We start from the raw sequence: 12,090 nt of genomic DNA on the forward strand, positions 1-12,090 counted from the left end.
GCAACCGATTAAAATTAGGGGGCTGATTCAAACCTGTTTGCACACGTCCAAATTCGTCCCTGTCTCCGGAGGTTGGAGCTGTGCGCATGTGCAAACCACCGGAGCAAACGCCTTCTGCAAAATAAGTGACAGGCAGGGGGCGGGTGCTGGGGTCCGGCCAGCGTTTCACAAAAACGGCGGGCATGCCCATGGAAACGCTGAGCGGACCCAGCAAATGCAGGCATGGCCCTACCTGCTAGGGACGGGTATATGATGTCATATGATGTCAGCGCCCGCCCCCAATTCGTCAGAAAGCGGCCATATGAAATGTAAGTCCAGGCTTATTTTCATTACGAACAGAGGAAAAATCATTCGATGGTGAGTAACCATCAAATGATATTGTGCAACCGCAAGTGTAATCGTATACATCCGCTCGCATTATAGTGCGGGGATTCGGGGGGGGGATGGGTGTGCATTTGGCAGGGCGGCATTTACTTGCTCATTAGGCAGCAGATACACACAGCCTAGCGAGTAGGTCTGAATGACCCCTAGGGCCATTGTCCTATGACATACCATATGCGGAGAGATACCCGACAGCCTCTTTAATCACCAAAGGAACATCCCCGTTCTCCAACAGTTTATCTTGTGAAAGTGAAACACCAAACGCTGCATGTTCAGACTTCTTCTGTTCCATGTGTTCTGGATAAATCTTTTTGGTGCTGAGTATTACTTTAGCGGCAGATATAGATTGCTGGATAAAAAAACAAAAACAAAAAACATAAGCTTTATAAACAACCAACAATATGCGCTGTACCCCTAGCAGTAGCTAATCACAGGCCATTGTGTACTTGTGTAATATGGACATACTGTATTCTCACGTGATCACTTATTCGCACCGCAGCCAGGGGGGTCTTAGTAGGAAGCCCGGTTAGTAGTGGCTGCAATAGTGTCCACCTTTGAATATCAGGACCATAGTTTTTTTTTTTTACTTTAAAATGCAACTTTATTAAAGCATGATTCTTGTGCAAATCATTATTTCAAAATCATTCTGTTCTGGGTATGGAGTGCAAACAAGTATGGTTGCCAGACACGGACGCTGGCTCAACATGCCATGGCAAAGGGTGAGGGTGAGGCATACTATCAGGCAGTCCCTTGCACCCACGTAAAAGTGTCCAGATCCTTTTCCTAGTGAAGCGGGCAGGATGGGGAGAGCAACAGGGAAATCCCAATGTAGTATGAAGGGGGCGGGCCTAGTAATTTAAATTTACGTATTTAAGACTCTCCACATACCCAAACTTCACTGAAATTTGGGGTGGACCATGCTGTCACTCACTAGGTCTTTTCCTGGAGAGGAGCCTTATAAGGAGCATCCAGATGACAATGTCTACGTCGACAATCAATTGGATGACTATCAATAAGTCAACATTGACAAAAGGTCGACACACACACAATACATCACAATACATCAACATGGCAGTGTTTGACACTTGAAAAAGTTGACATGAGTTTTTTTTTTACTTATTCATATCTTACCATCCACATGTACTCAAATTGGTAGCGGTAAAGTGTGCAGATTGAAGCAGTAGCGGAACGAGGCACCTTGCAGCGAAGGATGGTGAAGGGATATGTTAAAATATGTTCCCTGGTTCCCAAAGGTCATATGCATTTACTGTGCTGCAGCCCCTCCTCTGGAGCTGACACTGATTGCAATGGGATACTGGTGGTTGCACTGGAAAATGGCACTTTTCTGGCAAGCGTGCCTTTAATTCACCTGCCAGTTTGTAACTCTCCCAAACAACTTAGATCATACCAAATCCCACTGTTACATTTCTCTCTTTGCGCAGTTTGCGGCACTCAACAAATATATTTACATTTACACTGTGACGGTTGTTTACTTCCTGTACGTAATAATGAATGAGATGAGCTTATTAAATAGATATACATAAATAACCATATATGCGTTTTCATAAATGGAATGTACTGGCTTCTACATCCCATGTTATACAGTGTGGATACAAGCATTGGATAATAAATACATTTCAGTCTTAAGGCCCATACTGCTTTCAGCTCAAAGGCCGCCCAGTGTGTGCGGGGCAGCGATGAGTGGTGAATGCTTTTGTACACTCCCACATCATCGCTGCCCATCTACTGATCCTGCTATGGTAAGTCGTCCACCACCAGGACAATCGCTTGGTTGTATGCACTGAGCGATTTTCAGCCCAACGATTTTCCCCATCATCGCTGTCCATACAGAATCGCCCAGTGTGTATGGACCTGTAGTAATATTTTATACAAATCATTACCATAGAAAACAAATTGTATGGTTATGTAAATATATTGCAGGGACAGCATATTGTAATTGATTAGTAAAATCCATCTATAAATGAGGAAGCCGACCAAGAGAAATTCATTCAGTATACTGAGCACAACACAAGCTCTATGGCCCTTATTCTGGTTCACTTGCAAAGGGGCAAATTCCTTCTCAATTGGATAAAACCATGTGCACTGCAGGGGGGCAGATGTAACATGTGCAGAGAGAATTAGATTTGGGTGAGTTATTTTGTTTCTGTGCAGGGTAAATACTGACTGCTTTATTTTTACACTGGAATATAGATCTCACTTTGAAGTAAAACCCCACCCAAATGGAATTCTCTCTGCACAAGTTACATCTGCCCCACCTGCAGTGCACATGGTTTTGCCCATTTGAGAAGGAATTTGCCATTGCGAGTGAACCAGAATAAGGGCCTATATGCAGCCATGTACAGTATACGTTATAACAATATTTACTTAGAGAAAAATAAGCATCATACTTTGCCAGGCCTGTCAACATACTGCTTGACCCAATTCAAACATGTGCTGCTTATCTTCAAACGTATTTTCCAGCATAAACAGGGTTAAATTAATATTGCTGGACAACCAGGTGACAAAGCAGGACCAGGACATATCAGAGGTGCACCAACAATGAAGTACCTACAGTATCTAAATAAATAAAAGTAATTTACAGTACTTACACATCCTGAAATAGATACACCTGATCCCATTATGAGTATCAGAATCCTGTGCGTAGCCAATTTCTTAAATCCGTGTCGTTTAAGCCATTTCCAGAAAATACCCCAACATTAAAAACAAAAAAAGAGTTTTTAATGACTCAATATTTAAATGTAGGTTTGCTTTAATGAAAAATAGAACATTTAAAGGATTGCTACATTTTAAAATGATAAATACTATTTTTCTTGTGTACGAGAACTTCTGACAAACATTTGTTGCTACTCCCAGTCACATGACGGAGACGTAATCAGCTACAAAACAATAGTCCTTGTCTCCATGGTGCTGTCCTGCCAAAATGACACAGACACCTCTAGCAGCTTTCAGTTTCTGCACCAGGTGAAATGTACAGGACAGGAATGCAGGTGCACACTATAAACACTGGACTAAGGATCCCCCCATGTCCTCAAACTCAGTCCTCAGGACCCCACACAGTTCAGGTCCAGGTCACGTGTGCATTTTAAAAATCTGCACAAGGAAGAAGAATAAAGGATAATCATTGGACCATTGTTAATAAAATCCTGTAATAAACTTAGATCCGAGTTAGGGATGTGCATAATTAGGTCAATAGGTCGACCGATATTGGTTGACAGGCAGAAGGTTGACACCTGCAAGATGTTGTCATGCATCGATCAAAGGGTCGACACGAGCAAAAGGTTGACATGGCAGAGTCAACATGAGAAAGTGTCAACATGATTTTTTTTGTCTCTGTGTTGTGTCTATGTTGACAAAGGTCGACATGGACACCGTTTTAGTGCACTGCTTCCCCTCGAATGTCTCACTGCCCTCGCCATGCTTTAGGCATTATATTTTCCTTTACGCCCACTGGGATGGTAAAGTATGAACAAGTCGGTATAAAAAAAAAGTTATGAAAAACGAATTTTCCATGTCGACCTTTTTTCATGTCGACCTTTTGACCATGTTAAACTATTGCATGCCGACCTTTTTCATGCGCTGTTGAACAATAGTGGGCGACTTATCTACTGTTGACCTAGACGATGTCAGCCTAATGGCCGCATACCACTAGTTAGACCACGTATAATTAAAACATAACCTTTATATACAAATGTTAGATTTTATTATTTTATTAAAAGCCAGTGAAGTATGTTTATAGTACAGATGCAGCTGCTCTCGTAAGAGTAGCTCCTGGCACACCATCGTCATGCTCTGTCCCTGCCCATCCACCAGAATGGGGCACAAGCACATGGGACGCACGTGCATGTGAGACGCAAGCGTGCGCTGTCCGTCCCCCAGCGCTCACCATGTATAGAAATATGGAGTGTTGGCAGGCTGAGAGCGGCTCCATCAGTATAAGAAAAGAAGAAAGTGATAATTGTGATAAACAAAATGAATATTTTGTGTGTGTGGTCTCTTTATTGTCTCTGGTGTTATTCTTGCCAATTTTATATATACGTTGACCAGTAGTCGCCATTAACAATACGTTTAGAATTAATTTTTTATGTCTATGGTCACCCTTAGGTAATCCGTTATTGTGTGGCTGCGGTGGGTAGAGTAGAGGAGGTTCTACACCTTTAAGCAGGGCTGCCACTAGCAATTGCGGGGCCCGGGCTGGATTTGCTTACCAGACGGTGCTGCATTTTAAATGGCCACCAGCGTCTGGAGATGAAGGAGAAGCCTGTGCTGTGGGAGCAGTGGGCCTCAGTGGGCAGAGCCAGATTAATGCTCGAGGGGGCCAAGGGTACTTAAAACAAGGAGGCCACCAAGGACTAAATAAACACACACAGCATATGTACACAAACACACAACATACATACATACATCAGGGTTGCTACTTGCTTGCTTGCAGTTTGTTATATAGCGCAGCAGATTCCGTTGCGCTTTACAATAGTAGACAGTGATAAAACAAACTGGGTAACAGACAGACTTGGAGGTTAGAGGGCCCTGCTGCAAGCTTACAATCTATAGGGACATAGGAGAGAAACACAAGGACAGGCACCAGTAATAGAATAGCAGTCCCAACAAGTTACAAGTCCAGAAGGGAATCTATATAATACATAAGTGCCTCAAAGGGTTATGCGTGTGGAACTTAAGTATGATAGGCTTGCCTGAAGAGGTGAGTTTTCAGGGAACACTTGAAAGTTTGGAGGCTAGCGGAGAGTCTGATTGTGCATGGAAGGGCATTCCATAGGATGGGAGCAGCCCGATGAAATTCCTGTAATAGTGAATGGGAGCTAGTGATCCGCTCAGATGAGAGACGCAAATCTTGTGCAGAGCGGAGTGGTTGAGATGGGAGATATTTTGTGATAAGTGCAGAGATATATGCTGGTGCAGTATGGTTAATAGCTTTATATGCGAGTAGAAGTGTTTTATATTGAATACGGTAAGATACAGGAAACCAATGGAGGGACTGGCAGAGCGGATCAGCAGACGATGAGCGTCTTGCAAGGAAGATCAGCCTAGCAGCAGCATTTAAAATGGATTGCAGTGGTGAGAGTCTGTTCTTGGGAAGACCAGTTAGGAGACTATTGCAATAATCAGTGCGGGATATAATGAGTGCATGGATAAGAGATTTAGTAGTGTCTTGTGTGAGATACGGTCGTATTTTGGATATGTTTTTTAGATGCATGTAACATGATTTCAGACAGATTGAATGTGGGGAACAAAGGACAGGTCAGAGTCGAGGGTGACCCCTAAGCAACGAGCTTGTGGGGTAGGGTAGATTTTCGAGTTGTCAACAGTGATGGAGATATCAGGATGGTAACTGTTCTTAGTTGGCGGGAATATAAGTAATTCAGTTTTGGAAATATTGAGTTTGAGTTGGCGAGAAGACATCCAAAATGAGATGGCAGAGAGACATTCAGAGACTCGGCCCAAAACCACTGGTGATAACTATGGGGTTGATAGATAGATTTGAGTATCATCCGCATATAAGTGATACTGAAATCCGAAAGAGCTGATTAGTTTGCCAAGCGAGGAGGTATAGATTGAGAAAAGCAGAGAACCTAAGACTGAGCCTTGCGGAACTCCGACTGACAGAGGTAGTGAAGAGGAAGTAGAGTCAGAGAAGCGAACAGTGAAAGAGCGATCAGATAGGTAAGATGTGAACCAGGAAAGGGCTGTATCATTAAGACCTAGGGAGTATAGTGTTTGTAAAAGGAGAGTGTGATCCACAGTGTCAAATGCAGCAGAAAGATCTAGAAGAATAAGCAGTGAGTAATGGCTACTTTTAAAGTCTCTTCTCCGGGAGTAGCCCAGAGAGGAGACTGTCAGCATCACTTCGGGGGGCGGGACCTGATGTAGACATCATCAAGCCCCGCACCCATTACTGCAAATCCTGCAATTCGCTGGTCTTCGAGGAGGGGCTGGTCTAAATTACTGCGAATCGTGGGAAATTAACGCTGCCACAGGGGAGATTTGGGGGGGGGGGGGGGGGGGAGGGGGGGAATCGGGGAGTAATTCAAGCTTTGGCTTCTTATCAGTTATATTAAAATGGGCTTTCTAGCTTATGCTGTATTTATTTGGGGGGTGCCGCTCCCTGCACCTAGATATAGCACTAGGGACCCCCAATATACAGAAAAGCCTTGACGACGGCTTGGGGGCTTACATATAAATTTGAGCAAATATATGTAACCAATATCTCTGAATTTTATTATGTAGTTTTCTAGACTGGTTACTAATACCATTCAGTGAGCTGGGAGAAACCATGTATTTCTTACTTACTCAGTACTAACCCCTCCCTCATGCACCAGAGTGGTATTACGGAACTAATTGAGGGGCAGATTTATTAAGCTCGGTGAAGTAATAAAGTGTCTGGTTTTTATCACCGGCCAATCAGCTCCTACCTGTCATTTTTCAAACCAAGCCTGTAACTTCACAGTTAGGAGTTGATTGGCCGGTGATAAAAACCAGACAATTTATCACTTCGTCAAGCTTAATAAATCTACTCCTGAGCATCTACCACTATATGTATGTTGTGAGAGAGAAGCCTTTATTACAAGGAGGTGCAGGTCCTGATTTGCCGCATGGGGGTAATATATTAAATGCCTAATGGCGAGCTATGATGGCGAGCAGTGCCGATTGTTCGCCATCATAGCTTGCTGGTCAGTATTCAATTAACTCCCCCTCACTCGCTGTTTCCACCTCGCCTGCTCCCTGGGGTGAGGTGTAAACGGCCAGTGCGGCCACCAAAATAGAGAGGCTCGCCACTATATGAAGGGTGCTCACTGCATTTGCAGCAAACCTTGCTGTCCTCTGATGTTAAGGATTTTCCCGGAACATAGAATACAGCATGCCACCGGCGAGGGGGCTAGACGGCAAAAAAAGCCATCCTCGCAGTACAAACCCCCCTCGCTGCCACTCGCCTATCCCATGTATACCTCATGGAGTATTATGGGGTTGCTCCAAGGTAGGTAGCTCTTAGTTTAGATATACAGTATTTAAGAAAGGAGCCATTATCATGTGGCTCCTTGCTGGTTAATCACAGACCAAATTTAGGGAAATGGAGGTGTGGGGTGCGGTGCCCCTGGACTGGTTGGGCAGGGTGGCTCTAGTGTGACACACCTTTACATTCTATTAACAATTAGCAGTATTTTTTTCTCACTAACACTATTTCTTTAATATTTTAATTACATTTAATTTTTCTCTCTCTCACTCACTTTCTATATATAGCTTCGGCTTCCTATCACTAATATTTATTAACACTATGGGCGGTATTCAATGTGGATTTTGGCGATGTGCAGCGAATCCTGTTTAGGATTCGCTGCACATTCGCCACTGGTCGCCGCGTTCCGGAGCCTCGCCGGCTCCGGTATTCAACGAGTCAGGGGCTCGCTGCCCCTGACCCGCGAATTTGAGCTCCTGCGGCGAACGCCGCAGGGAGCCTGAGGACGGTGGCAGGCAGGGAGATGGAAGTCTCCCTGCCTGCCCCAGAACGTTTGTGGGGGGGAGGTGGGCTCCCCGGGTGCCAGGCAGCACAGGCTGCCCCCCGGGGGTGCCAGCAGGGGACCGCGTATATTCACTACACCCGATCATGAATATGTAATGATCGGGTGAAGTGAATATATGAATATCTAATGAGCGGCTCGGCTCCGGCCCCCTGCTGGCTGCTCTGTGTAAAAATATATATATATATATTTTTTTTAAATTAAATATATATTCATGTGCTTACAGCACATGAATAAAAATAGCATACCCCTCCTCAGAATAAAATTCCAGATTTTTTGACACCAATTGTAAAAAACAAAACACTTTATTTTAAAAGTTCACCTTCCACTTCACCATAAAAAGATAGCGATTGCTACTCGGTGAATCATGGCGAAAAAAACCTTGAAATGTATTCGCCATCTGGTCATTGAATAGGGTGATTCACCGTTTTAGTCAGAAATTCGCCTTACAGCACAAAATCGCCATAAAAACCTGGCGAATCAGCCTCATTGAATACCGCCCTATGTCCGTGCTGTCTGCAATCAAGTGCGGGAATAAGGATGGAGCCGATGACCAGGACTTACATAGAGGCTGGGTCTCACGAGAATCCAATAGCTGGAAGATGACGTTCGGCCTCGTTGTCTACTTTTTCAGTGGGACGGAACAAGCCGCTCGAAAATGGGTCGGGCCAGGTAAGTTCGAATTTTTTGGATTTCTAGGATCCGAACTTGGTCATCCTCACTTTTAAGTAGAAATTTTGTGTCACATTCTATGGGATGCGTATTTTTTTTTTTGCGATTTTTTTGCGGAAAAAACGGCCGAAATCGCATGTTTTTCCATTTTCGCATATTTAATGAGCTGCGAAAATGTGAAAATAGTGCGATTTTGGCCAACAAATTTGACATTCTGGAAATGCCATGGCTGTTTTTCGCAGCACATCGCATCCAGATGTTTTCACATTGAAAAGTATACAAATCGCATATTTAATGGTATGCGATTTGTATAAATGTGTCTAAAATTCGCCCAAAAATCAGACCAGGTTCTGATGGGCGAATTAGCCAGAACCCTGCACAGTTCATTGAGATCTGTGCAGGGTTCTGTTTGAAAAAAAGGGTTAAACAGTAAAAAAAAAAAAAAAAAACAGCGCGGGTTCCCCCGCCAGAGCATAACCAGCCCCGGGCTCATTGACCCGGTGCTGGCGACATAAAATCACGGTCCCCGACAAATAGGGGTCCCCTTGATTTAATGAAACCAGCACCAGGCTCAAGGTCCGGCGCTGGTTCCCAAAATACGGGGGACAAAATGACTAGGGGTCCCCCGCATTTCAAGAACCAGCACCAGACCCAACCAGCCAGCAGGGTAATGCCACAGCCGGGGGACACTTATTATATAAGGTCCCGCGGCCAAAGCATTATCCCCGTGGCTGGTCAGCATGGGCAGGGGTCCTGGGGAAGTGGGGACCCCCCCCAATGAAGGGGTCCCCCCCCTCCAGGACTTACCAGCCCATGCTGAAAGTCCGGGGCTGTCCCCGATGCCCCTGGGCGGTGGGCATCGGGCTGATGAAAAGTGTAAAAAAAAGAATAAAAACTATTGTCTTCTACTGTAGAACTATGAGTCCCAGCAAGCCTACCCCGCATGCTGGGACTTGGAGAACCACAAGTCCCAGCATGCATTAAAGGGCCCGCTGGCACTTGTAGTTCTACAGTAAAAAAAATGTTAAATAAAACACACTGACACCCTGAAAAAAAAAAGTTAAATACATACATAACACACACATACTGATACTTACCTACCTTGAGCCCGTGGGTCGGTCCCTGGATCCTGGGTCCAGGGCTCCAGGGCTAAAGAGTCCGGTTCCGGGGCCTTGGTCCTGGTTCCAGGGCTGGTCCGGGGTCCTGGGCTCCAGGGCTGATGTCTCCGGGGTCCAGGAACCGAAGTAGTCCAAAAGGGGTACCTAAGGAAGGAAATCCTACTCACCTGGTCCCTGGCGACGACCTCGGCATCTTCTCCGGCAGACGCGCTGCTCCCGGCTGGTACCCGCTCACGAACTGGAGAGGCGCAGAGATGTTTCATCTTCTGCGCCTCTCCTCAGAATGATTCTATTGGCCGCCTAGCGGCCAATCAGGAGCCGAGAAAGTTTGGACTACTTCGGATCCTGGACCCCGGAGACATCAGCCCTGGAGCCCAGGACCTTTCAGCATGGGCTGGTAAGTCCTGGAGGGGGGGACCCCTTCATTGGGGGGGTCCCCACTTCCCCAGGACCCCTGCCCATGCTGACCAGCCACGGGGATAATGCTTTGGCCGCGGGACTTATATAATAAGTGTCCCCCGGCTGTGGCATTACCCTGCTGGCTGGTTGGGTCTGGTGCTGGTTCTTGAAATGCGGGGGACCCCTAGTCATTTTGTCCCCCGTATTTCGGGAACCAGCACCGGACCTTGAGCCTGGTGCTGGTTTCATTAAATCAAGGGGACCCCTATTTGTCGGGGACCGTGATTTTATGTCACCAGCACCGGGTCAATGAGCCCGGGGCTGGTTATGCTCTGGTGGGGGAACCCGCGCTGTTTTTTTTAAATTGCGATTTCCTGCAAACGTGCGATTTTCAGACCTGTAAATCGCACATTTTCAGGACTAAAGAAATCGCATCAAATCGCATCAAATCGCACCTATTCGCACTATTTGGCCCGTTTTTCGCATCTCATTAAATATGCGAAAAACGGCCCAATCTTGCGATTTTCAAAAGTGTGATTAGGTGCGATAAAAAAAATGCGGATTTTACCGCATCCCATAGAATGTCACCCTTTATGTCTGCAATTCTCAATATATCCACTAGATGGCGTAACTCAGCCTTACATTTCTCTTTTGTTAAGCAGAACATGGAAAAGAATAAGGGTTCTTCTGTCATTCTCTGGGGTAATTTATAAACACTGTGTATACAGTGCTTCTTCATCCACAAAAAGGTGCTGGTTTTACTTTGAGGGTGGGGGGTACCAATAATTTTTAACCATTTAATTACACCTTTACACAGAGAAGCACTGCACAGACCAAACTGATCTTTAGTGGATTCTTCAGAACATGCATCTCACAGAGACATTTTTCTATTTTAGTTTTTAGTTGCATTCTTTTTAATGGTAAGTTTTTGATGATTTGTTTTGATGGTGCATGCTTTATTTGCAAAAAAGCTTAAACTTAAAAAAAAGCTTAAACTCAAATGGGAATGCAATCTATACAGGCGCTCTTCTTAGTATAATTACCTCTAAGGGCTGATTCAAAGTTCCATGCAAATCAGTCAGAAATGTGTATGCACCATGGGGGTTATTTTGGTTGATTCGCAAGGCTTGCTGTTGTACCCTGCAGAGGGTACCCCCTTTCTGTGTCACTGAATGACATTGGTGGCCAGCGCAACCTATATACTGGTGCTGTGCAGGTTTCCTCAGGGGGTTGCTAGGCAACCACCACCCCGCAGCAGCACTCACCACACAGAGGACTTTGGGACCCAGGAGTTTTGCCTGTTTTTCTGGAGAGCGGGAAGGACATGAATGCCCTGGGATTGGTGGTCCCTGCGCAGTGTGCGGAGAGAAGTGAGCGGTGCTTAAGAGAGGACGGAGCGTTTCTATGGGGAATGCAAAGCTGCCCGGCGATGTTTCAACATCAGACAGCATCGTTTTGCATCCCTGGGCTATTGTCATTCTGAGATGGCGATAGACCATTGTAGCCTATGGGCTACTGATTACACTGCCACCGGGGCAGTGCGGTCAGCGGGTCGACGGTGGGGGGGTCGCCGGGGGGGGGTCAGCACTAACCATGCACTTTATCTCCTGTTTATCTCTTTGCCAGGCTTAATACATCTGCCCCTCACAGCCTATTGCCCCCTCTCTTTCTACAGGTGAAGTTATCGCTGTTACCTGACTCTCTATGGCAGGCCCAGGTCTCCTTGTGGCCACACAGCTGCCCTGCACTCAACCTTTCCCCTGTCTTCTCCCTAACTGTCACTAACTGGCACTCAGGACTATGCCCACCAGTACCAACAGGGGGTGTGGTCAAAACCTTACCACAGAGGGGGTTGTTACATATGGTTTTGAAACCACTGCTGGTTTTGGGGGGTTTTGATGGGTGCACCTGGTGAGAGAAAGGGACCAAGCTCAGAGGCTGCAGTGACACAGGGCCTTATTCTGGTTGGTGTG

At 45.7% G+C, this 12,090-nt stretch overlaps 1 protein-coding gene across 4 annotated transcripts in view; it reads right to left on the minus strand.

The window, feature by feature from the left end:
* The window catches only part of LOC146009081 (protein FAM13A-like), a 57,303-nt gene that overhangs the window by 26,698 nt on the left and 18,515 nt on the right, over positions 1-12,090 (minus strand). Inside the window, exons 1-3 of one of the 4 annotated variants that reach the window (XM_083149118.1) lie at positions 11,812-11,898; positions 2,991-3,053; positions 553-730 (exon numbers count right to left, since the gene is read on the minus strand). In XM_083149118.1, coding sequence (XP_083005244.1) covers positions 553-730; positions 2,991-3,020 — 208 coding nt within the window. In that variant the 5' untranslated portion in view covers positions 3,021-3,053; positions 11,812-11,898. Of the gene's footprint in view, positions 1-552; positions 731-2,990; positions 3,054-11,811; positions 11,917-12,090 lie in introns of those variants that run through there. The other 3 variants (XM_083149119.1, XM_083149120.1, XM_083149121.1) reach the window with 3 other exon arrangements.

The sequence above is a fragment of the Crinia signifera genome, chromosome 6 (assembly GCF_055691185.1).
Source record: "Crinia signifera chromosome 6, ASM5569118v1, whole genome shotgun sequence".
NCBI lineage: Eukaryota > Metazoa > Chordata > Amphibia > Anura > Myobatrachidae > Crinia > Crinia signifera.